Here is a 25,499-nt window from a genome sequence, read left to right as displayed (position 1 = left end):
CCCATGGGGGCACATTACTGTTGGTTGATTGGCCTATTTTTGGAAGGCCCTCAAGCCCACCAGAGACCAGGGAAGATTTTCTTTTCAAAATAAGAGGGTGGGGTATGGCCATACCCCCAACCCAAATAAATGGGGCCAAAGTTGTTCTGCCTACCAGTGGGCAGATTGGATAATTACCTCCGATCACCACCCCGGGGGGGCAGAAAGTTATGCCCCACCCCAGCTGAAGGGGATAACAGTCTTTCACCTCTCGCCCCGCACACTAAAACATCTTATCCCACAGCAAGCAAGAGGACATTTGATTATTTTGGGTATTGGTTTTACATTTGGGCCATGAGAGCTTGGTAACTCTCAAAATCATCCCACTTGGAATGGTGAGGGCTGCACTTTTTTGACTTTGGGATGCTGCCATGTAGAAAAATCCACAAGACCTTGACACATCTGAAAACTAAGCATCTGGTTGATTCCAGGGTGGTGTACTTCCCATGCACCTGTAACATTTTTTTACACACAATGTCCTGAAAAACCTCCAACTTTGCTGGAAATCACACATTATTCCCACATTTTTGTGATGAAACCTTCCGGAATCAGCAAGAACTCACAAAATTCCTACCACCCAATATTGTCTCATCTCTACCAATAAAAGTTCTGCTGCACTTGTCAGCCTAAAAACGTTTTTTTTTACAAACTGCCCTTTTGGACCTGCTTTGGTTCCCCCTCAATTTCGACATGCTTTTGTCTCTTCCCTGTCACAGGCAATTGGCCCACCTACACAAGTGAGGTATCATTTTTATCGGGAGACTGAAGGGAGGTAGCAAATTTGCCCCGGTGTGGTGATACAAGACAGAAATGTGGGAAAAATTCGTTTTTTTAGCTAAATTTGAGGATTCTGGGTAAGAAAACATTGGGTGACCAAAAACGCAGGTGCCCACGCGCAAAAACAGGTAATTTTGTATTTGATAATTTTGAGGTGTCCAGATAGAGTTTTGGGGCATTTCCTGTCGCGAGCACTAGGCCTACCCACACAAGTGAGGTACCATTTTTATCGGGAGACTTGGGAGAACGCTGGGTGGAAGGACATTTGTGGCTCCTCCTCCCAGATTACAGAACTTTGTGTCACCGAAATGAGAGGAAAAAGTGTTTTTTTGGCCAAATTTTGAGGTTTGCAAAGGATTCTGGGTAACAGAACCTGGTGAGAGCCCCACAAGTCACCCCATCTTGGATTCCCCTAGGTGTCTAATTTTCAAACATATGCAGGTTTGGTAGGTTTCCCTAGGTGCCGGATGAGCCAGAGGCCAAAATCCATAGCTAGGCACTTTGCAAAAACCAGCTCTGTTTTCTTTGGGAAAATGTGATGGTCCACATTGTGTTTTGGGGCATTTCCTGTTGCGGGTGCTAGGCCTACCCACACAAGTGAGGTACCATTTTTTATCAGGAGACTTGGGGGACTGCTGGATGGAAGGACATTTGTGGCTCCTCTCAGATTCCAGAACTTTCTGTCACCGAAATGTGAGGAAAAAGTGTTTTTTACGCCACATTTTGAGGTTTGCAAAGGATTCTGGGTAACAGAACCTGATGAGAGCTCCACAAGTCACCCCATCTTGGATTCCCCTGGTGTCTAGCTTTAAAAAATGGGCAGGTTTGCTAGGTTTCCCCAGGTGCCGACTGAGCTAGAGGCCAAAATCAACAGCTTGGCACTTTGCAAAAAACAGCTCTGTTTTCTTTGGGAAAATGTGATGTGTCCACCTTGTGTTTTGGGGCATTTCCTGTTGCGGGCGCTAGGCCTATCCACACAAGTAAGGTACCATTTTTATCGGGTGGAAGAAAATTCATGACACCTCTCAGATTCCAGAACTTTCTGTCACCGAAATGTGAGGGAAAAGTGTTTTTGGCCAACTTTTGAGGTTTGCAAAGGATTCTGGGTAACAGAACCTATTGCGAGCCCCACAAGTCACCCCATCTTGGATTCCCCTAGGTGTCTAGCTTTCAAAAATGACCAGGTTTTAGGTGCCAGCTGAGCTAGAGGCCAAACCCTACAGCTAGGCACTTTGCAAAAAACACGTCAGATTTCAATGTAAAAATGTGATTTGTCCATGTTGTGTTTCCTGTTGCGAGCATTAGGCCTATCCTCGCAAGTGAGGTACCATTTGTATTAGGAGACTAGGGGGAACACAGAATAGCAAAACAAGTGTTATTGCCCCTGGTCTTTCTCTACATTTTCTCCTTCCAAATGTAAAACAGTGTGCAAAAAAGATGTCTATTTGAGAAATGCCCTGTAATTCACATGCTAGTATGGGCACCCCGAAATTCAGAGATGTGCAAATAACCACTGCTTCTCAACACCTTATCTTGTGCCCATTTTGGAAATACAAAGGTTTTCTTGATACCTATTTTTCACTCTATATTTCAGCAAATGAATTTCTGTATACCCGGTATAGAATAAAAACCCATTGCAAGGTGCAGCTGATTTATTGGCTCTGGGTACCTAGGGTTCTTGATTACAAGCCCTATATATCCCCGCAACCAGAAGAGTCCAACCGATGTAACAGTATATCGTTTTCAAAAATCTGACATCGCAGGAAAAAGTTACAGAGTAAAATGTGAAGAAAAATTGCTGTTTTCTTTCACCTCAATTTCAATATTTTTCTAATTTCAGCTGTTATTGTCTGTAGGAAACCCTTGTAGGATCTACACAAATTACCCCTTGCTAAATTCAAAATTGTGTCTACTTTTCAGAAATGTTTAGCTTTCTGGGATCCAGCATTGGTTTCACACCCATTTTTGTCACTAACTGGAAGGATGCTGAAAGCACAAAAAATTGTAAAAATCGGATATGCCCAGTAAAATGCCAAAATTGTGTTGAAAAATTGTGTTTTCTAATTCAAGTCTGCCTGTTCCTGAAAACTGGGAAGATGGTGATTGTAGCACCGCAAAAACTTTGCTGATGCCATTTTCAAGGAAAAAAACATAAGCCTTCTTGTGCAGGCCTTTTTTCTAATTGTTTTGAAAAAAAAGGAAATTTCACTGTATATTGGCTAATTTCTTGGTCTCATTCAGGGGAACCCACAAAGTCTGCATACAACTAGAATCCCCACGATGTTGGACAAAAAGGATGCACATTTGGTGGGGGTAGCTTATGTGGACAAAAAGTTATGAGGGCCTAAGTTCGAACTGCCCCAAATAGCCAAAAAAAAGGCCTGGCACCTGAGGGGAAAAAGGCCTGGCAGCGAAGGGGTTAAATGTAATAAGGTAATCCAACGTTATCATATGGCAGAGGTAGGCCTCACAGTAGTGAAAAACAAATTTAGGAATTGGTTACTACCAGTGTATGTAAGACTTAAAAAGTACCTGCCCATCCTTTTAATTACAAAGCTCCCTACACTATGGGATACCTATGGCCTACTTAGGGGTGACATATCCAGTAAAAGGGGAGTTAAGGTTTGGTAAGGGGGCTTCATTGCCAAGTTGAATTGGCAATTTATAACTGCATTCAAACTGCAGCGGCAGTCCTGGGACATGTGTAGAGAGCTGCATAAGTATGTGACACAATGAGTGCTGCAGGAACTTAAGCAACATTTAATTTACCAGCCCTGCGTACCTATAGTACAACTGTACTGGAGACTTACAATTAAATTAAATGTTCCAATCTGGTGTAAGCCAATTTTACCATGCTTAAAATTAAAAGGGACAAGCACTTCAGTACTAGTTAGCAGTGGTAAAGTGTGCAAAGTTCTAAAAGTCAACAAAAATGGGTTTAGAAAACAGGAGGGTAAAAGTAAAATGTTTAAGGATGACCCTGCAGAATGGGTCAGGTACTGCACTATGCAATACTCAGAATGCCAACAAATTACCAACAACACCACTGAATTCCTCATACAAGTTCTCAAAATAAATGTTTATAATTTTTAAACAAATCTGATTCTTATCTCATCCTGCTTTGTCTAACCCAGGAGGTTGGACCCCTTTTCTTTGGCATATATTTTAGCACAGCTTCAGTCACACTTTTAATTGATGTCAACACAGAGATACATGTTCCTTTTGTGACCTGTGTAACCTCCTGGTTGAATATCAATGGGTAGCAAATTCCTCACCTTTCTGAACCAGTACTGTGCTAAGGGATGATGAACCATGTACAACAGTCACCATAACTTCGACCTTATCATCAATCAACGTGATGATATACCTTTATATTCTCTTTCTGTCCAATGTGGAAAGAATACATCCCCAATGTATTATAATTAAGGTTTCCTGTTTTCTGTTTGTACTGATTTTTACAGGTAAATACAGACAGAAAACCATTTATTTGCCTGTCTGTATTTATTTTTAAATGTGGATTCAAATGGAAATCAGGATCTTTTCTGAGCAATTCTAAATACTGTAATTCATGACTGTCAGGCCAATAGCTGTGTGGATTGACAGGTAGGTAGGTTAAAAAGTAAAGACATTTCAATAATGATGCTTAAAGAGCAGAATACATGCATAAGATTGAGACTAAACGTTTTATATTTTCTTAAAAGTATACTGATTTACCATTTATGATCATAGTATCATTGAAAACCGGCAGACATTAAAAAAAACATAATGGGGCAGATTTAAGAGCCCCTAGCACCTCCTTGCACCACATTAGTGTCATTTTGTTATGCTAGTGTGGCCCAACGAAGCCAAAATCACTACGCCAAATTTACAAAGTGGCACAATGCATGCATTGCGCCACTTTGTTACCCTTTGCTTTACATTATGCCTGCGCCAGGCATAATGTATGAAAAGGGGGAGTCCCCCCCATTAGGGGGGCGTAAAAAATGACACTTTTTTGGCACTTTTAACGACTGCTCGGAGCAGGCATTAAAAGAAGGCACACCATTTTGACGCTAATCCTGCAAAGCGCCGAACTAGCATAAAACAATTTAGCACTAGTTCCTTAACTACTGTCATGGTGCGCTGTATCTTAGATACACACACACATGGTGGCATTGGGGGGAAGCTAAGGGGTGCAAGAAAGGAAAGTGGTGCTGCACTGCGTGCAGCACCACTTTTCTTAAATGAGGCCCAAAGTACATTTTTTTACAAAACCTAAAATAAATACAGATAAACACAGATAAAATTAGCAAAACATAAATATGGATAAATACAGATGGAAATGTCCAAAAACAAATACCATCAAACTTTTAGCCCTAATCATTATCCTGCTCTTTGAGAAACCACAATGATCTCACTAACTCCATGTACTCATCTAAAATGGGCTTTCTTATTGCATCCTTTACAATCTCTATCAATGGCAGAGTAATTTCCAAATGTAAGTACCAATATAGTTACACTACTGCATCTGTAACAAATTGTGTGGAAATTCTTATCTGAATTAAAGTTTGTATTCCACTTCTTTCTAGCTTTATACAACATTATATTTCCTACTTTTTGCACCCACCTAAATATTTTGTGATTCTCTATTTTCCTCTACAAATCTATCTGGCTGCTTAAACTCTTTGCAGTATAAACATTGTCTTGAAGTATTACACCTGAACAAGCCCATAGCCTCTCTTGAGTTTCTTTTACTATTGGTTCTCATTACCATCTAGACCCTAAGCATTCAATCAGAATTTATGTTTTCAAAGTCACAATTTGCTGCGTGTCTATAAAGTCACTTATGTTTCTTTGAATAAAACTTGAAAAGTGCAAATACTGTATTGACTGCATTGTAACCATATCTGAGCAATAATTACTCAAAGGTGTATTCACATACATCAAGGTTTACAGCATTCTGCGAAGTAGATAATGATTTAAATTCTCTCAGACCTTCCCATGCAAATTTTTTAAGATAAGAAATGTTCCTTTGAGAGCAATCATCAACCTCTAAAACATTTACTCTGGCAAGTATGCTAGGTATTTTAAGTATAATGTTTCTACAACAATGTAAAAAAGGAAGGAGAAAAATAACATCTTTTAAAAACAAATCACTGTTGTCTCCTAGGTAGATACTGGAGTTCGACCTTAATATCACTGTGTAAAAAATATGTTGGTACACTAATACCATTAAAAAATATTGTGATCTCAGTACAATTGCAAGAAATTATATCTCAGGTAAAAGTATCCTCTCCTTTTGTCAAAAAAGTATTTAGTATCATTCTATGTAAAATCTTTGTATATATTGTACATTTTTGATTTTCTTGTAATGTATTTGATATGAGTTATTATTTTATTAGTAAATATTTGCAAATGATTTTTTTATAAATTTCATTTTTGGAGGTTTGGTAATATAATTTAAGAGATACATTTTATTTTTTGAGTTGTTAGGCTTGATGGGAAGTATTTTGAAGATATACATATAGTTGTGTATGTAAAAAAAAAAAAAATACATATATATATATATATATATATATATATATATATATATATATATATAGATATATATATATTACTTAGTGGCTGTCACCACTAGATAGTTTTAGTCAGGACCTGGTTTCTATATAGAAAGTGTTTTTTTCACGTGCCTATATCTTTGGTGCTGCTTGACGAATCTTCGCAAAACTTTCCCAAAAAATTGCCAGTCCTGTCAGCGGCTCCCTTGAAAGTTTTGGGGGGATCTGTCTGGGGGGGAAGCAGAGAAAAAAGTGGTGTCCCAAAAGATGTTTTCTACATTCTTTTTCATCAGGATTTTGAACATCAATAGCGCAAAAACTACTGGACGGAAATACACCAGATTTGGCAGGAAGGTAGGTCCTGGTCCAGTGCTGAAATCTGTTCTGTAGTTTTAGAGGAATTAAAGAAAATCCAAATTTGTATATCTAGGGCCGCAAAGGATTAGTGACCCCTACCGATCTCGTGTAGAGATCTGATTGGCTGATAACACTTAAACAACAGAAGTCATTGTCAGCCATCTTTAGACTCAGCTGAAGCCAAGTCCCAAAAAAAGTAAAAAATATTAAGTGCAGTCTTACGCATTTGTTTAAAAAAGAAGTGGGGAGCCTCCTGGCCCCCTCCTGATGCCTTGGGGACTGCCACCTCCCAGGAGCCTACATTTTTGTATGTGGGGAGCCTCCCCAGGGCTTTCATATAGAATGCGGGATCATCTGGCTCCCTCCCACTGCTCTGGGGACCACCACCTCCCCAGAACACTGAGATGATATTATGCGGGGGACCTGTGGCCCCCCGCACCCCATGGACCACCACCCGCCAGGGCTAAATGTAATGTATTTAAGGGGCAGCCCGCAGCCCCCTCGCTGCCCCACGGACCACCACCCGGGACAAAATGTATTTTATTTGCGGGGGCCGTGCAGGCCCCCACTGACCCGGGAACCACCATCCCTCCTCGGGGCAACACTGTATTCTTAGGGGGTGGGCCGTGTGGCCACCTGCTGCCCCGGGGACCACCACCCCCTGTGGCAAAAAAAAATGGGGTCCCTCTGGGACCCCTGTTCCCTGGGGACCACCACCTCCCCAGGCCTAAGTACTGTTGTGGCCCCCCTCTTGGAGCCTCTGATGGCCCTGGGGACCACCACCCCCCAGGGATGGCTCCAGCTATTTCCCGCGGTGCCCACCCCCGGGACATAACTGTTTGCTATAGCTTGGCTGCAGCTGCAAACAGAGATGAGATGCTTCAGCAAGCATGGAGCTGCTGTCAAACCAGCTCCATGCTTGCTGAAGCAATGGCGCTGCAGGGGAAGTCATAAGTCGCAGACCTTCACACTGAGCAATGAGGGTTAGAGTCCAACTGGAGTCATTTCCATTAGTTTTTTCAAAAAAAAATTAAAATACTTTTTAAAAATAATGAATACATTTTTTTAAATCCTACAAAAACATCTCATTCTAAGTGTATGAGACATTAAATCCTAAAAAAAATCTATTTTTCTCTCTCACTTTCTTTTCTTTCTGTCTCTCTTTCAATCAATTCTCCCACTGACACACATATGCACCCACTCAGACATTCACGCACCCACTCACAGACCCACTTAGACCCTCATGAACTCACTCACAGCCCCAGTCAGACCCTCACACACCCACTCAGACCCACTCGGACAGTTTTGCACCCACTCACACACCCACTCAAAGCGTCACACACCCACTCACAGACCAGCTGACATCCTGATGCACCCACTCACAGACCCACGCACATACAGTTAATTATTCCACATGTTATATCATTGATGACATCTTCTATCCCACCTTTCATACTCACTGCAATGTTTGCAATTAAATTATTGTTCAGACAACTGTGCGTGGAGAGGGGACAAGTTATAGCTAACCTATGGCGCGAGGTATAGTTACTTGAAAGAACTCTAACTATAACGGCTGAATTTTTATATTTTTGTTCGAGTAAATTCAGAACATAACGAAAACGTCCCTGTAACCTTTTTTTTTTTGTGAATATAATATATATATATATATTTATATAACAAAACAAAGGTTACAGGGACGTTATCGTTAGGTTCTGAATTTACTCGTACAAAACCATGGACGTTATTGTTAGGCCTAGATTTTACATACACAAAATCATAGAAATTTAGCAGTTTTAGTTACTAGACAAACTACAACTTACGCTCCCGCAATTCACTGCTTATGACCTCATATCTTACATCCCTTATTACATGGTCAGTGACATTACTGATGACATCTCAAATGACATTACTGATGACATCATCCACCAACAAACTTCAATATATTTTATAAAATACTATTATATTTTTTTTAAGTAATGAAAGAAGAACAATCACAAACATACAGCAGTAGCTTTGCTGTATGCTTAACAACCACTACACTCGGCTTTTGCCCAGGAGAAAGTTGTTTGAAGGTAGTCCTCCCTCTTGAAATTCCCTGCTCTAGTAACTAATCACCAAAGTAACAAATCTAACCATACAGGTTACTCTATATCAACCCATAACACCACCATGCACCAACATGGAAAGAGATTTTAGGGGATATGTCTGTTTTACACATAGCACTGCAACACACACCCAGTACAGAGATCTTAGTGGACAAGGCACTATGTCAAATCACTAGTAAAATCGTTCTTGATTCGAAAGAAACGTGTGCACAGAGAGGTGTGTCTGTTCCAAAAGTCAACTACACTGAGCCACCACCCTACAGAAAGGTCTTAGTAAAGAAGTTAATATTTATTAAAGTACTAGTACAGTCATTCATCACAAAGGAAACAGTTCTAAGGAAACAGGTCAGTATGTCATAAAACAGAACTATACTAAACCATCACTATAGGGTAAAGTCGTAATGGACAGATTAGACTGAAGCAATGCACTACCACAGACAATTCACCAGGGGACACATGCTAGTGTACAGACTAGTGTACTGATTACTGCACACAACGATACTTAATAAACTACAGGTGAAAAATACGAAAACCCACTAGGACTACACACAAAATATGATTTTAATTGTACAGTAAGTCAGTATATATTTTTCAGTGTAAAAAACATTTACAAAACACTCACACTCACTGGATGATATAATCAGTGATATCTTTTGAGATGTCATCATTGACTCCACTGACCATGTCATGAGAGATGTCATAAATATTGAATTCCCGGGTGTAAGTTATAATCCTTAATTGCGTTTTTGTTTTGGTAATGCCCTGATGTCCCTGGTGCTAGTTGCACCGTTCTGGCCCATAAACCATGAGGGATGACAATCTGATGGCAGGAAGGATTAGCCCTCCCTCGCTTTCACCCTTACTTTCACTGAGTTTGTCCCAATAGCTCCACAGCTGTGTCTGCGCTTCCTGCTCATCCTCCGTTAAACCACAGGCACCATCTGAGATATTGTTGCATTGCTTATTTTGCCATTTCTAGACAGAAGTTTCACCAGTGATGTCCTTGCAGTGCTTCTTTTGCCCTTACAGGGACAGAGTTCTGGGGAATGCCATCTCTGTGATCAGTCTCACAAATCCTTTGGCTCCAGGGTTGTCTTATTGCTGTGCACTCGGATCAGCTGTTAGGGGATGGCGCCGTAGATAATCGGCTGGATTGTTTACCTCAACACGGTAAACCACTTTAAAGGCATATTGCTGGAGCTGAACAGCCCCTCTTTCAATCCACAGATGGCTATTACAAACAATGTCTGTAAATAGTGGTACAAGTAGCTTGTGATCAGCCACTACTTGAAATTTTTGACCACAAAGATAAAGGTGAAAATTTCTACATGCCATTCAGATAAACAGGGCTTCTCTTTCTATCTGCACATTTCGCGTTTCCACTGTGGTGAGGGCTCTGCTCGTGTACGCAATGGGGACCCACTCTCTTTCACCATTCATTTGTAGCAGCACTGCTCTTAGCCCTACAGAGCTGGCATCCACAATAAGTTATGTTCAGCACGTGGGAGTGAAATATGCCATGGTGGCATCATGTAGAAGGGCCGTCTTTATTTCCATGAACACCTGTGCTTCTTTGCTGATCCAGTCCTATAGTACATCCGTGCTAGTCAGTGCCCTCTGTGAGTCTGAAATTGTGGTCAAGTTGTGAATAATCCTGCAGCTGCTATTAGCCATTCCGAGAAAACTGTGAATTTCTCATAGATTCTGAGGAACTGCTGCTGTCTTAATAGCTTCCACTTTCCGTGGATCCACTTGCAGGCGTTTGTTGGAGAATCTGTAACCAAAAAACTCGACTCTGTTGGTATAGAATGAATATTTTTGATGGTGAAGGGACAGTTCACACTCTACTATCCTCTGCAAAGTGGCCTTCAGCCTGGCATGATGCTCTTCGAGAGTGCTTGAGAAAATCAGAATGTCATCAGTCACGTTGAGTACGCTCACCAGCCTAGACAGAGTTTTTCGTATGGCGTCTTAAAAGGCCTCTGTTGCTGATGATACTCCAAACCTGAGATGCTTGAATCATCACAATCCTACATGTGTGGTGAAGGTTGCTATCTATCTATCTATCTTTCTATCTTTCTATCTATCTATCTATCTATCTATCTATCTATCTATCTATCTATCTATCTATCTATCTATCTATCTATCTATCTATCTATCTATCTATCTATCTATCATCAGTTGGTGGTTTCCTGAATTTAAGTCGATTTCTGAAAACCATTTCCCTCCTTTAAAATCTGCCACAATCTCATCAGTGGTTAGGGGGATGTGCCTCGCCATGCGAATGGCTTTCTTGCGTAGTCTGATGTCAATGCACTATCAAATTGCACTGGGCTGTTTGGGCTTTGGGGCGATAACCGACAACGAGACCCAAGGCAGGGGACCTGCCACCTTTTCTATGACACTGGACTGCTCGAACAGTTTCAACTCTTTCTCGACCAGTGGGAGAAGATGGAAACGCATCCTTCCAGGATGTAGAGCAACTGGTCGTACAGCATCTTTGATGTGGATCTTTACTTGGATGCCTTTCAAGCAACCTAACCCATTCAACAATTTTGGAAAGTCAGTCAGAATGGCATCAGCGTGTGACTGATGAATCTGCCTTACAAAAACAAATCCTAGGCCCTTAGCTGTGTGTCAACCTAGTAGAGTTCCAGTATTTTCTTTAGTCATGTGAAACTTGGATAGCGTTTTTGTGTCTTCATTGGCCACTTCTACTTCAATGACACCCCTTAATGAAAAGGAGTCCATGTCTCCATACATGTACATTTTGGCCTTTGTTTAGAAGCTCTCTGGTTTGGGGTCCAGCTTGAGGAATTGCCCCAATTCAAAAATGTTTAAAGATGCTCCGGTATCGATGAGGGCAGTAATCTTCATTCGACTAACATCTACCTTGTGCATGTGGCGAGGTCTCTGTCTCTGAGTGTCTCATCTAGTAAAGGATATGGTGAACACTTCCTCATCATCATCCTCTGCAGCTTGGCTAATCCATTTCAGCATTGTTAATCAATGTCTGGCCCTCCCCACATTGTTCTTGAGATAACTACTGAATGTTCGCGCTCCTCTTCTCTTTTGTACCTGAGTTCCACCCAGTGCTGGAACTGCGACAAACTTTTGCAAAGTGTTTTTTGCAGCCATATTTCTGGTATGGTTTGCCTTGCGTGGGTCCTCTTCTCAACGGTTGTGGGGTCATTCCACAGTTTCCACACGTTTTCTTGGTTGACCTGGCACTGGCAACCTTTTATAGATCATTGTTGTCTTGCCTCAATTTGTTCTTCTTTGACTTTTACCAAGTTGGATGTTGTCGGAATGGTCGAGCTATGGGCAAGGGCGGATTCCATTTCTCCTGCCTGGCTGTCTACCAGCTCATGGGACCTGGCCAGGATTAGGATGTCACAGAGCGTGATTCTGGACAGCAGCAGGATCAGCTTCTGGAGGTATGACAATTGGCAACCTTGGATTAATTGCGCTATAATTTCTTCTTGCTTGTCTATCCTGGTACATGTGCTCACCAACTTGCATAAATGTGCAAAGAACATGTCCACAGACTCTCCCTCTACCTGGTGCACTTGTCGAAGTTTGACTCTTTCATAGTCTGGGTTCAATTGGGGATCAAAATGCCTGTTCAGGGTTGCTACAGCCACATTGAAATCGTCATCAGCTCTGATGTTGGGTAGGTTTTCAAATAACTCATACAGTTCATCACCTCCCATGTGTAGCACCATAGAAAGCTTGACAGCTCTGTCCGTTTCGGGGGTGGTTCAAAAGTATTGTTGCAAGCACCCAATCAACTGGTGCCATTGCGGTGCAGCCATTGTCGATCAGCCAACTGACTAAATGGTGGTAAAGCTGCGACTGGGGCATGTGCTCCCTGCTGTTGTAGAGGTGGTGCAGCTCTTTGATTTGGCGCTGACATGGCACTACACTGTATTTCAGCACATACTTGTGCTTGCTTTGTTTTATTTGTTTTTTTCATTTGACTGCCTCTTTTCATCCCACTTGTCTGTACAAGTAATTCTTATTTTGTCTCTTTAATCTTATATATGTTCTGGTGTTTTTTTTTTTCAACAGCCTTCCTTCCTTGCTGTCAATTGTTCTTGCCCACTTGCTCCACATGTGCCCAGATTGGAAATCCTGAACAATTTCTTTCAGCCTCACGCTGGCAGCTGAGCACAGGTCATGTGTCTCTCAGCTGGTGTAGGAGGCTGGCTCTCTATATAGTGTACAAAAATGATGTGCACTGTGCAGAGAGTCCGAGCAACCCCACCCTGGTTTACAGAGGTAAAAACTATACCACCTAATGCTCTCATTTTTGTAGGAGCTTGGTCGAGCAGTTAGGCCAGTCTTGGAAACGTATAAAAGAAAAGAATAACTTGGGACCAATTTACAAAAATACTTCAGATTTGTATAAAATATTTAAGACCAAAATCATCAAAATTGAGCAAGTACTTTTTAAGTTAGGATTTTTCACAGTTTAGCCAAAATAGTCTGTTTGTGCGTAATTACCCACCATAGAAATCAATGGGAAAAATCTTTACAAGTGCATACAAAATCAGGCAAAGCGTTTACCAGTGTCCTTCTGTTTTAGGTCGAGGTCATCGAGGAGTCCTGTGGGCCAGCTGGAGAAGTCTGGGCGGTTCCCGGTTCAAACGAGGGCACCTGCTGAAATTCTTGGAGCTGGTGCAGGGGAACCACTTGGAAATACACTGCATAGACGGACTTCAAGGTGAGTCCGGTGGGTCTCCTTGGAGTGTAGAGGTTGTAACCGGTTGGGAACCCTTAGAGCACAGTTGGTTCTCCGACGAAGGGGCCAGGGAGACCGAGTGCAGAGCTGACAGGTCAGCAAAGAACTGTGCACAAAGGTGCCCTTGGAACCAGGAGGCAGGTCACTTGGAGGGTGGATTTGGAAGTCAGCAGAGCCACTCCTGGGGGTGGTTCTTATGTGTCCTGAAGTCCTTCGACTGGTGCTTGCAGGGTTTGTCGAGTTTCAATGATGGTAAGCCCTTTGAAGCTTGTAGACATAGCAGTGCACATTTCTTGGGGAGGAGGTGCAACACCGCTGCCCAGGGAGGGCTTTGTTTTCTGGGTCCAGAGAGCAAAGGCCCTCTCCCCAGGGATCCAGAATCCTGTCTGGTGTCAGGCTGGTTGGGACCTGTCAGCAACTATGCCAGGGCTAGTTAGCTTTGCAGGGGTCACCTCTAAGGTGGCCCCTGGGTGCATCTTGAAATAAATTCAACACTGGTACCGGTTGGGATTAGTTGTTCTAAGTTTTTTGATACCAAGTAAACCTGGGTTCAGAGTGGCCATCATGTAACTGTGAAACTCATACTGACCAGGGTCTAGCACATGCAGTTAAAATGACTGCTCTGTACACTTACTATGTCCCAGGTTTGGTAAGGACTTAGTAGGGGCATATTGCTCATGCACTTATGCCCACATACACATTATAGTGTACCTGCCTTAGGCTGCGAGGCCTGCCAGAGGGGTTGCTTACCTCTATTGCATGCAGTGTGTAGTGGACAGGTCACACAGGCTGTGTGCTATGCCATGTTTGCATTTTTGGGTTGCACCAGGACACTCAGGGGCTCATTCTGAGCCCGGCGGGCGGCGGGCGCCGCCCGCCGGGTGGAAACCGCCGAAAGACCGCACTGCGGTCAATAGACCGCGGGGGTCATTTAGACTTTCCCGCTGGGCCGGCGGGCGATCGCCAGAAGATCGCCCGCCGGCCCAGCGGGAAAGCCCCTGCAACGAGGAAGCCGGCTCCGAATGCAGCCGGCGGAGTTGCAGGGGTGCGACGGGTGCAGTAGCACCCGTCGCGATTTTCACTGTCTGCATAGCAGACAGTGAAAATCTTTGTGGGGCCCTGTTAGGGGGCCCCTGCACTGACCATGCCATTGGCATGGGCAGAGCAGGGGGCCCCCAGGGACCCCACGACACCCGTTCCCGCCATCCTGTTCCTGGCGGGTTTTACCGCCAGAAACAGGATGACGGGAAGGGGGTCGGAATCCCCATGGCGGCGCTGCAAGCCGCGCCGCCATGGAGGATTCTCTGGCCCAGGGGAAATCCGGCGGAAAACCGCCGAATCCCCTTTTCTGACCGCGGCTTTACCGCCGCGGTCAGAATGGGCACTGAAGCACCCCCAGTCTGTTGGCGGTGCTTCCGTTGCCCGTGGCCCTGGCGGTTTAGGACTCAGAATGAGGGCCTCAGTCTGCAATGGCAGGGCTGAGTGCACTTGGATGCAGGGACCCTGTGGGTGGCACAATCTGTGCTGCTGCCCTCAGGTGCCTACCTTTAGTACCCCATACCCTGGGTATCAACATACCATTTACTAGAAACTTATAGTGGCAGCTAAAGGTGTTGCCAACTGTGCCAATGCATCACAACAGTTTTGGTAAAGAGATCTGGCCCTGGAAACCTGTTTAGCAGGGGCCCAGAGCACTTACAACTTTGAAATCACATCATATACCATGCAAAAAGAGGGGGGCTAACCATGTCGAAAGAGGCACTTTCTCACAGCTCGGGAAGCGGTACACCATCAGGCCCCTGCGCTACTCTTTTGCTTGTACTTTCAATCAGGATGCTGCCCAACGTAGTGTCTCAGCAGAGCTCCTCTGTCAGCTCACTGTGTTTGATTGCACTTTCAGGCTTTTTCCATGGGTGGTCTCTTGCATGAGATGCTGCACTTCCTCTCAAGCGGGCTGCTTGGTGGGGCCATGCTGGACCACTGGAGACCCCATTGCTGGCTCCTAAGAGCAGAACTTTGATGCTGCGCCACAGAAGATGCACTTGTGGGACATTACAGAGAGAGGTGGGTACTCTCCGATACCGGCTGCACGCGTTGGGGGTCCCGCCTCATTGCCAATGTAGAGTTGACAAGCAGGGATGCATAGGTCTCACAGAGGCCACTTGATACTCCAGGCACCTAGACATAGTTGCATTAGTGAGTTCTGTGCAATAGCCCTTACTGGCTACAGCACCTTTATTTATGCCCTTGGGCTGCGCTCCACCCTCAGGATGCGTTATGTGCTCAATGTATCATAGTAGCCGGGTGGCTCACTACAATTACCTCAGGTGAAAGTGCTTTCTCCTCTGTATTGCTACACACGACCAAAGCAGTATAGGCAATTGTGTATTTTTTACACATTGCCTTGGGGTGAGTAAGAATGGTGTCTCATTTTTGGCACACCTTTCCAGTAAATCAGTGTGACATTGTCCATTTCTGTCACACATGGATAGGGCCTAAGTGAGCTTGTGTCTATTTCGTCACACAATGCCACAGGCAAAATACTTTAACTCTCTGTTTGACACTGTCTGTTTTTTTAAACACATTGCCATGTTTAGATGATGGTTTATGCATCTTTTTATCACTTTTCAAGATCAGAATATAGGTGTATTGTTTCTTTTTACACACCACAGTGAGACATGGGATGGGCTCTTTTGTATGCTTTCCTTTGAGAAGTGGGTTTTCTCTTACATCACACGTCAACTCGGTAAAAACTGTGCTTCTTCCAGTGTTAGCCTCTCTGCTACTGCGTTGAAAATGAGGGGGGTCTCCGTTTCTACTTTCCCACACACTGGTTGTTTTACAGTGCGGTTCTGCCTCTCAAGTGTAGCACTTTGGCATACCATTACTGTGGCAATGTTTTGAAGGACAGAGACGAGTCATAAGGTAGAAATGAAAGTTTATTTAATGCAATTGGTCCCAAGTGAAGTTACACCCCGCCCCAACTGTAGTTTGAGTAAGAGAGCTAAGAGCGGGCGCTGGCATTTTAAGGTCACTGAATGCTTCGGTTTGATGTGGGACTGGCATATGCTGCCCCGAAAGGGGACATCAGGGGCCGGCGCCTTAACAGCTGACGGGGACCCACAAATGATCAGTTTAAGCAACCTCAGCAGGAGAATAACAAAGGGGTGGCCGTCCAGCTCCCCCGTTCAGGGGAGCCAATGAGGGCCCAGGAAGGGCGCGGATTCTTTTGAACGCCCCTATGGAGGGACAACACCGCTCCCTGAGCTGGGGGATGAGGGTGGTTAAAAGGACTGCACTGCCCCTACAGAAAGTACTTTGGGGGGAAGGGGCAGCGCACAAGAAATCTGAGAGGGAGAGCAGAGGATGATGTACCTGTTGTTGGAGCCATTCAGTTTGCACAGAGGCTGCGGAGCGATTTTGGAATGTATTGTCTTGTCTCACCTGTGTGGTGGCCCATCCTGGGTTTCCGAGGCCAAAGAGTGACTTTCCCTCACAACACGACCAGCTGCGCTGCCCCATCATCGTTTCCTACTCAGAGAGGTGGGCAGTAGCAACTTCGGACCAAAGGGTCCCGCAGCAACTGGAAGCCCTACAGGTAAATGTGCTTTGCGGCCATCTGATTGACTCGGGCCTGACATCTGGGTGCTCACTGGTGTGCAACACATAAATTGCTTTATGTCCCTATTTAAATTGAAATGTGTGGGGGATCACTGATGCCTCGGTTGTAAATCCACACAAAATGAACCATGTGCGCTTTGCGAGGAGGAGGACTGCAGTTTTGGGATTTCCTGCCGGCAGCATTCAAATTTTGTTCAGGCCTGCACAACTTTTTGCATGACTAACTCTTCTGAGGTAAAAAAACTTGATGCTGGAGTGGGTCAGCCAGGCAGACTGCTGCTGCTACTCCAAACACAGCCCGTGCAGGTTTGCTGGGCACAGTGGATGTGTGCCTGCCACCTTCAACCTCTGTGCTTTTCTGCTGGGACAGAGCGCAGAATTGTGGAGACGTGAAGAGTGCCTGCTTCCCTCTATCCACACGACCACTTTATTGGGACAGAGCAAAATGAACAGTGGAGATGTGAAGGGACCAGCTCCCATTCATCCAGAGGCCCTCTCTACTAGAAAAGGGAAACATGGGAACTGCCAAGATGTGCAGCTTTGTACATGAGGATCTGCACTGACTTTGCCCATTTCCTACTGCCCTGATTACTTCTCTAGAGAATAAAATACCCATTGGGACCCATATGTTTGTTTGACTCTTTTCCCGAAACATTTGAATTATCACACTAGTACACATGTTAAAACACATTTTTGAACAGAGAACTTCTCAGAAGTCCCCTTCATTAATGCAGAAGTAACACCGCTGTTTCCACAGTTGTGGCCTGCATGAACTGCTTTTTTTTGTTGATAAAAAGGCAAGCCCTCAGTGGGCTGTGTGAGCAGACTCTGGAGACACGGCTTTTTTTTTTCTTTTCAATTCTGCGAGTGGCTTTGAAGATTTGCGAGTATGGTGGCCGCCAGTAGGCTTAGCTAGGACCTGTTTCTATACTAAAAGCATTTGTGGTTTTGCTAATAACTCTGGTGCCTTTTGGCGATTCATCATGCAATTTTCAAAACTAGTTTGCAACTCACTTCAACTGCCATCTGGAAAGTTTCAGTGTGATTCGTCAAGCAGGGGCCAAGAAAACAGGGGGTCCCAAAATGCATTTTTCCCATGCAATTTCGAATGGTGATTTTAAACACCACTACAGCCAGAACCGCTGGACGGAATTACACCATATTTGGCAGAAAGCTAGATCTTTATCCAGAAATATCTCTTTTTCTAGTGTGGTGTAAATCTGTTCATTAGCTTTGGAGTTATTAAAGAAAAAAATATGTTTATCTACAGACACAATCAGATCCATGGATCCATGCGCCAACAGCAATGCCATGACTGGCTGGTCACAAACTGAGAGGAAAGTTGTGGCATGGCACTCGGTCCCAGGGGTGGGGGGTATATAGCTTAAAACTGATAAAAGGGATCAAAGTAGAGGTACACTGATCACATGGGACTGATGGAGTGGCAAGAAAGTTATTTGGGGGGGGCGCACGAGGACCCGGTAATCCACTGTGGTGCTAAGCACGACCCGCAGTGTGAATTCTCAATGGATCTGTGGTTCCAAACTCCATTTAAAAAATGTATACCCTCTTACACACTCATTCACACAACCACTCAGACACCCACTCACACATCCATACAGCCACTCTCACATGTACTCACACATCCATACAGTCACTCATACATTCACTCAGAGAACTACTCACACACCCACTCATACAGTCACGTACACAGCCATACAGTCACTTTCATGCCCAATCACAGACCCAAACAGCCACTCACTAACTTATACAACCATATAATGGAGTCCCTGGGGTTGATATCATCCTGGAGAGGGGAGCCACATTTCACCCTTCCCCTAAAAAATGTGCCAGGCCCGATGAATGGGTTCTCTGAGGAGGCCTGAGGGGGCCTTCAGGTTTGCTGCCTTTGTGGGGTTGGCTGCACATGAAGGTTTGGCTGAAGGGCCTGACTAAAGACCAGACCATGCAGCCGACATCCCGCCTCACACGGTCTTTGGCCTTGTGCAGCAGTGGTTGCATCAACATATCAAATGAAACATTACTTTACATTAAAAAACCCTAGACATTCACTGAAGAAAAATAAAGGTTACATGGATGTTATAGTTAGAAAATAGCATTAAAAACTACAGAAATTTGCTAAAAAAAACAAAGGCTACAGGGATGTTATAGTTAGGAAGTAGAATTACAAAAACAATAGAAATTCACTAAAAAACAAAGGTTACAGGGACGTTATAGCTAGGTTCAGTTGCCACATGCACAAAACCATAGAAATGCAGCATTTGCACCAAAGATGATGATGAGAAAAGTATGTATGGTAGCTGCGTGTCATATAGTTATCTTAGGGCACTAATTAAAGTTTCTTGAGATAACTATAACTGCTGAATTTGTATGGTGTTATGTGTGTAAAATCTGGACCTAAACCCTAACTATAACATACTTGTAAACTTTTTCTTAGTGAATATACTTATATTTGGGAGTAGTAAATGTCACCCCTCCAGTGTTCAACTGTTTACCAACTCTTAGCTGTGTTGGAGTGTGAATAGTAAACCTGACCCTTCCAGAATCCAACACGTTTCCAAGTGTTGCATAAGATATAAGATATAAAGGCAATAGTAAATTTGACCCCAATAATGTCAAATACCTTCCCAACTGTTAAGTATTTTTTTGTTTTTAAGTTGTACAAATTTTTTCATTTACTATTATTTATTTTTCTTATGTATGTTTCAAAGATGTCATCTCTACTAGAAATTGTTATTAGGTAATCTTTTATGTGAATGCTTCAATTATTTTGTATTTGCTTTATTATTTTCATATACTTTTTAAAATGTAATGAATTATTCTAATTTTATATTTTTGTGTTATATTTTGTTCTGTTTTTTATAAATATTATTTTCCGTAATGCATTTTTCAATTTAGTGTCTATGATGTATTAGTTATACTTTGTAATTTAAATTTGGTATTGTTTTGCTCAGTTAATAATTTTCATATTAGGATCAGCATATCGTTTAATTATTAAATTTTTATTTAATTCGATTTTCGTCTAAATAAATGAAGAGATTTTTTTGGTCACTTTATATTTGAAGTTGCATATTTCATTTTTTTACGTTTATGTTATTGTGTTATTTATACTTTACCATATGTTTTATATTTACTTTATTATATTTTTGTGGGCTACATTTTTTATATTTTAATATTAAAAACTTAAGAATGCATACTTACCAATGCATTTTGAATGCTTTGGGCTCCAATATTCTTGTAATCAATACTGCTGTACTTTACATAGTAAGTATGTACAATCAATATTTTTGCTGCAATATTTTTGTGTCGCAACATTTGTAGCCTTGATATTATGTTATGAAAGTGTTGTGCTTATGGTTACAGAAGAAGAACATGGGAATGATTCTTTTAATCATTATGCATTGTATTTTATAGTAATTGTATTTATATAGCGCTTATTACCCCTGATGAGGCATTAAAGCACTTTTTGGCGAGTAGCACCCTACTCTGGACCTAAAAGGATTAATGGTGGATTGATATTGGGAAAATTAGTTTGAGCAGTGGACATGTGAGCCTGTTAGGTAGAGTGAAAAGGATAAAGGAAGGATTGAAGAGGAAAACTATGCAATGACATATAAACATGTTAAGGATTGAATAATATATATATATATATACAAGCAGATCTAGGGAATATATATATATTTTAAAAAAACAGAGAAATACACATATTTAGACATATACATATATTCAAATTATAAAGGTTTACATACCCAGGAATATGCTGTGCATTAGTGTTTGAGTATAGTGGTTATGTAGGAAAGAGCCAACTCTTGAGTAGTATACTGAAGATAAGATAGTTATCTGTGGATCTTATATTTAGGGTACTGAATTACATAGTTTAGCTGCTTCAACAGGGAAACATGTACCACCTACAGTCTTTTCCTTGTATAGTGGGGTTTTGAGGTGAGGTGCCAATCATGAGCTGAGGTTCCTTTGTTGAATGTATTTGGTGATTTTATTCCTGATGAAAAGTGGTCCTGTTCCATCTATTGCTTTGTGAGTGATATAAAGCAGCTGGAAGGTGGCTCTTCTGGCATCTGATAACCAATGTAGGGCTTGCAAGACAGGGGAGATGTGGGCTTGTGGCTTTACATGTAGGAGTAGTCAAGCAGCAGAGTTCTAAATCTGTTTTAGTCTTTTCATAGTTGATAGAGATGATTTGTGGTAGAGGACATTGGTGTTATCAAGTTTAGACACTAGAACAGAGATAGTAGCCTGGACCTTTATTAAAAATTGCAGGTGGGGATAAATGTGTTGCAGAGTTTTCATATTGATGAAGCAAGTGGGTGCAATTAGAGATTTTCATCACTCATGGGAATGGCCTAATCCCCTGGAGGTGGGCTATGTCCATCCTGGGGCCACAAGCTATTTTTATGACAAGATTTCCAAACTCAAACAGCTTTGCTTAATGTTTGGAAAGGATAAAAATGTTTTTGGGTTTCACCCATTCAGATTTAGAATTTCTTCAAATATTGTTTGTAGGACCAGTTCTCAAACTAAACTGTTGGTCGAGCACTCATCTTCTTTCCTTAACATTTCAAAAGCGACTCTATTTACACCAAAGCACACACTCATTTCAGGTAGGGCTATGCACTAACATTTTTTTTTATAGTTTAAGGGAGATCAAGACAGTAGTAGTTTTATGTGGGCTTGTGCAAAAATTAATGAGGGGTTCTTAGTAGAAACTACACATGTTGGACTCGGCCATCACAGCATCTGCCCCTCCTTGAACAGGCTACGTGGAACTTCTAAGAATACTAAAATTCTAAGAAGACCGAATACGCAATGTTTAAATAGTTTTGTACAGGTTTGTCAAATGACACAAAAGGAAATAACCCAAAAAACTAAACTTTCTGAGGACTAACCACCTCAACCAAAATTAGAGACTTTCTTTCGGTAACTGATATTGATGACTTTTTAACATAATACTCACAATATGAATAGTTTTAAAGCTACAGCAATCTCATGCTAATTGTCAAAAGCTAAGAATGGAATGAGAATTAGAATGAAAAAATATATATCGAAAAGTCATTTCTTTAGAAGGGTCTCCTCTGCCCACATGGGTCCATAAATACTCGTACAAAAAAGAGAGCTATTTGTGAATAGGTTCGTACCCTTCTAAAGATCTAAAACGTTCCCTTCCAGGACACCTCAATGACAGATAAAAAAAATCCTTCTTAGTTCTGAAAAACGATTCCTATTTTTTAGGTGTTAAAATCTTAGGGCCTGAGTTATTACAATTTTGACTTGTTTCCTGCATCTCAGAGGCTATCTTAAGCTAAAAAACATAAGTTTGATATATTAAAGTTTTCCCTTGCATAATGTAGACTGAATGCACTTTTAAGCCAGAAAGGAGTGGATTAAAGCTGTTTTAAGTGAGGACAAATCCTTCATGAGTCAATGTTATATTTCCGGCCAGTATTAAGACTGCCATAAGCAAGAAGAAATATTTACCAAATTAGGACTATGCGCTGGTGATTAACTCTGCTCTACCTGCGGAGTTTGCAGAGTTTCAGTCACGCGAGTTCTGGCCAAATTCTGCTGACTGCCGGGTGGTGGAGTGTTTCTCCAGTGCGGCTCGACAATGGTAAGATTGCTAGCGCAAGCGTGAACTGGCATCCCTTAGTGCAATTTTCAGGCACTAGGATGGCACCCGGTGAGATTTTCCAAAGTGGGGGGTGGCGGGCGATACGACTGTTCGCATTGGGAATGCTGCCACTAGAGAAGAAAATCTACTCGAGCCACAGTAAAACCAAGTAGAGCATCAGCACCCTCTGGTGCACTGCATTAAGCTAATCCCACTGATTTCCTCAGTGCAGAACAAGCTCTTGGTGCTAAAAATCAGCACAATGTACTGATTTCCACCTGGCCACAGAACTCTGCGAAATCCAGCAGAGTTGTTATGTAACTTGGTGGAATACCGTGGTGTGTAATTCTGCGAGTTTCTTCCACTCCTAAATATGACCAGAGAAGAATAAAAGCATCAAACTAGATGAATAGCCTGCAGAAACATTTATGGAAAAGGGAAGCAGGACATAAAAATATTGCAAACGAACACCTTCCCTTATTAATGTTTCGAGCAGAATTCTTCAAATCTACATAAAAAAAACTAGACATCTTCCAAGGCCCTAACAGTGGTATGCTGGATCACTGACTGCTGGTGTTTTGCAGGTTATACCCCCATAAGTAATTGACATATTGGGGTTGGAGCTAGGCATCCCCCTTTCGGAAGTCTGCTGTCCTAAGGCAATAGAAGAAACAGGACAGGTCGTCAATTCCTTTATGTCTTCTATGAATGCATCTATGTGAAATGGTGCCAACACTGTTCTCTCTCGTAAAATAGTTATATTTATTTATTAGCACTGCAAATTTGTTTTGTTTTAACGCTATAAAAAGGTAACAAACGAGGACGTTTTTGTGTTTAGTTGGATGAAAATGATTTAAACAGAGAAACTGAGGTGAAGAATACAATGCCTACTAAAGTCGTGGACACTGCCTCTCACTTGGGACTGGCATCAGTGACATACAGGTACATCAAGGGAATATACATAAAAACTCAAACAGTTGTCAACAGTACAGTAGCTGGGCCATTGTGTCATGGGCCTTAGTGCAAGGAAGGAAATGCCCCCCTGGTTTTTCCGATTATAAAATATGGCAATAATCAGGGTGGAGCGAACCCCAGGGCCACTGCACCGGCTGCACAAATGGAAGCTATGCCCTGCTTGCATAGCCATATATGAGACATGCCATAGTCTAGAAAAACTAATCCACCTTTTGGTAAATTTAACCCCCTCCCTCTTCCAAGTGATGATCTCAAATATTACATGTTTTGTGTGAGATCCGTGAAAGGATCGCTACCTAGCACTGAAGTCACACAGATAAAGAAACACTAACCCTGATAACATTCCAACGAATGTTGGCCATTAATTAAAAAAACAATAGAATGCAGTTCCCACAGTGTTGTCTCCATTTTGTATATCGGATTTGCGCGATCAGCCGCTGCTGATGAAAGCCAGGCTAAGCGCTGCCAAAGGCTTCTGGTCCAGTTCCTCATTATTGCTAATTGCACTGCCCTGTGGCCGTGGAGGTTTGCCTACTGTGCGCCAGTTCGGGCCAGGCGGATCCCCTAATAATGAGGACGTTTCTCTTCTTTAATGACTATTTGTGAACTGTATATCTCACACATCTCGTAAAAGCAGACAATCTTTTAAAAAGTCAGTGATAATCTGGTTAATATTAGCTAATGGTGCACGTATATTTTCAATGTTAGCAGTTATAAATGTTAAAAATATAATTTTCAAAAGTTTTATTTACAAACATGTCAGTTTATTCACCTATTTAAAGCCCCGACGTTGCTCAGACGTTGCCCTGAGATGAAATACTTTCTTTGCCTTGGACCATCTTGCTAGCTCATTAAATACTGTTGATTTTATTTAGAAATGTTCCATCGTCACTCTTTATTTTTTGGAATGTCTAAAAACGATTGAAAGCGAAGTAAAACCCATAGGTGGGATCACAATATAAATGCCAAACGTACAGCATAGGTTTGTATGAAATTGTAATTTTAGCTATCTTAAAAGAACAAAGACAGATGCAAGGATTCTCTATTTTCGAGTTTCGCATTAACACCCAAACGAGAAACTGACCACCCCTTTACAGCGCCGAAGCGGAAGGAAAGCATGAAATCATATTGCAGAACTTTTCTGAGTTTGACAGAGCAACTGATTATAAGTACTTACTCTTCCTTTGTCTCAGAGCTGTCACTCCTAGGTCGAAGAGAGCGAGTCACAGAGGTGCAGACACCGAGGAACGCAACGGTGTAGGAAAAGCCATGCAAACCAGAGACAAGACAGGAAACAAGCAGCCATGTAGGCAAAAGGGCAGGAAAGCAAAGGATAGGAGAGAGCCGGCACACAAACATTTGTGAAACGAGGCAGAGCAAATCATGAGAGGAGTGGATTTTGGCAAAGGAAAAAAGAACAGTAAGAAATAATTGTTAGTAGGAAAACAAGGAAAATTGAATAAATAATTAAATAAATGTTAGTTAAAAGAATGCATGTTAAAGAGTAAAGTTTCACAAGCTTGCATTTTAACGAAAAAAGAGCAAAAGTAATTATCAGTCGAAAATGCATTGCAACCCTGTATACGTGTACATTAGCTTCTGATGCATAAGAGGAGCAGAAGTTTTTAAAGAATTGGGGCCCATATTTATACTATATTTGAGCCGCATTTGCGTCATTTTTTGACGCAAAAGCGGCG

At 42.3% G+C, this 25,499-nt stretch overlaps 1 protein-coding gene across 3 annotated transcripts in view; it reads right to left on the bottom strand.

The window, feature by feature from the left end:
- The window catches only part of ESPN (espin), a 917,745-nt gene that overhangs the window by 191,399 nt on the left and 700,847 nt on the right, over positions 1–25,499 (bottom strand). The window contains exon 10 of one of the 3 annotated variants that reach the window (XM_069240012.1): positions 24,980–25,006. The exons of the other annotated variants lie outside the window; for them this stretch is intronic. Within the exon in view, the coding sequence (XP_069096113.1) occupies positions 24,980–25,006 (27 nt within the window). The remainder of the gene's footprint in view (positions 1–24,979; positions 25,007–25,499) is intronic. 3 annotated transcript variants of the gene reach the window in all.

Source organism: Pleurodeles waltl, chromosome 6, assembly GCF_031143425.1.
Source record: "Pleurodeles waltl isolate 20211129_DDA chromosome 6, aPleWal1.hap1.20221129, whole genome shotgun sequence".
Taxonomy (NCBI): Eukaryota; Metazoa; Chordata; class Amphibia; order Caudata; family Salamandridae; genus Pleurodeles; species Pleurodeles waltl.
Note: the sequence above shows the minus strand (reverse complement) of the source record. Positions and strands in the feature narration are given on the sequence as shown.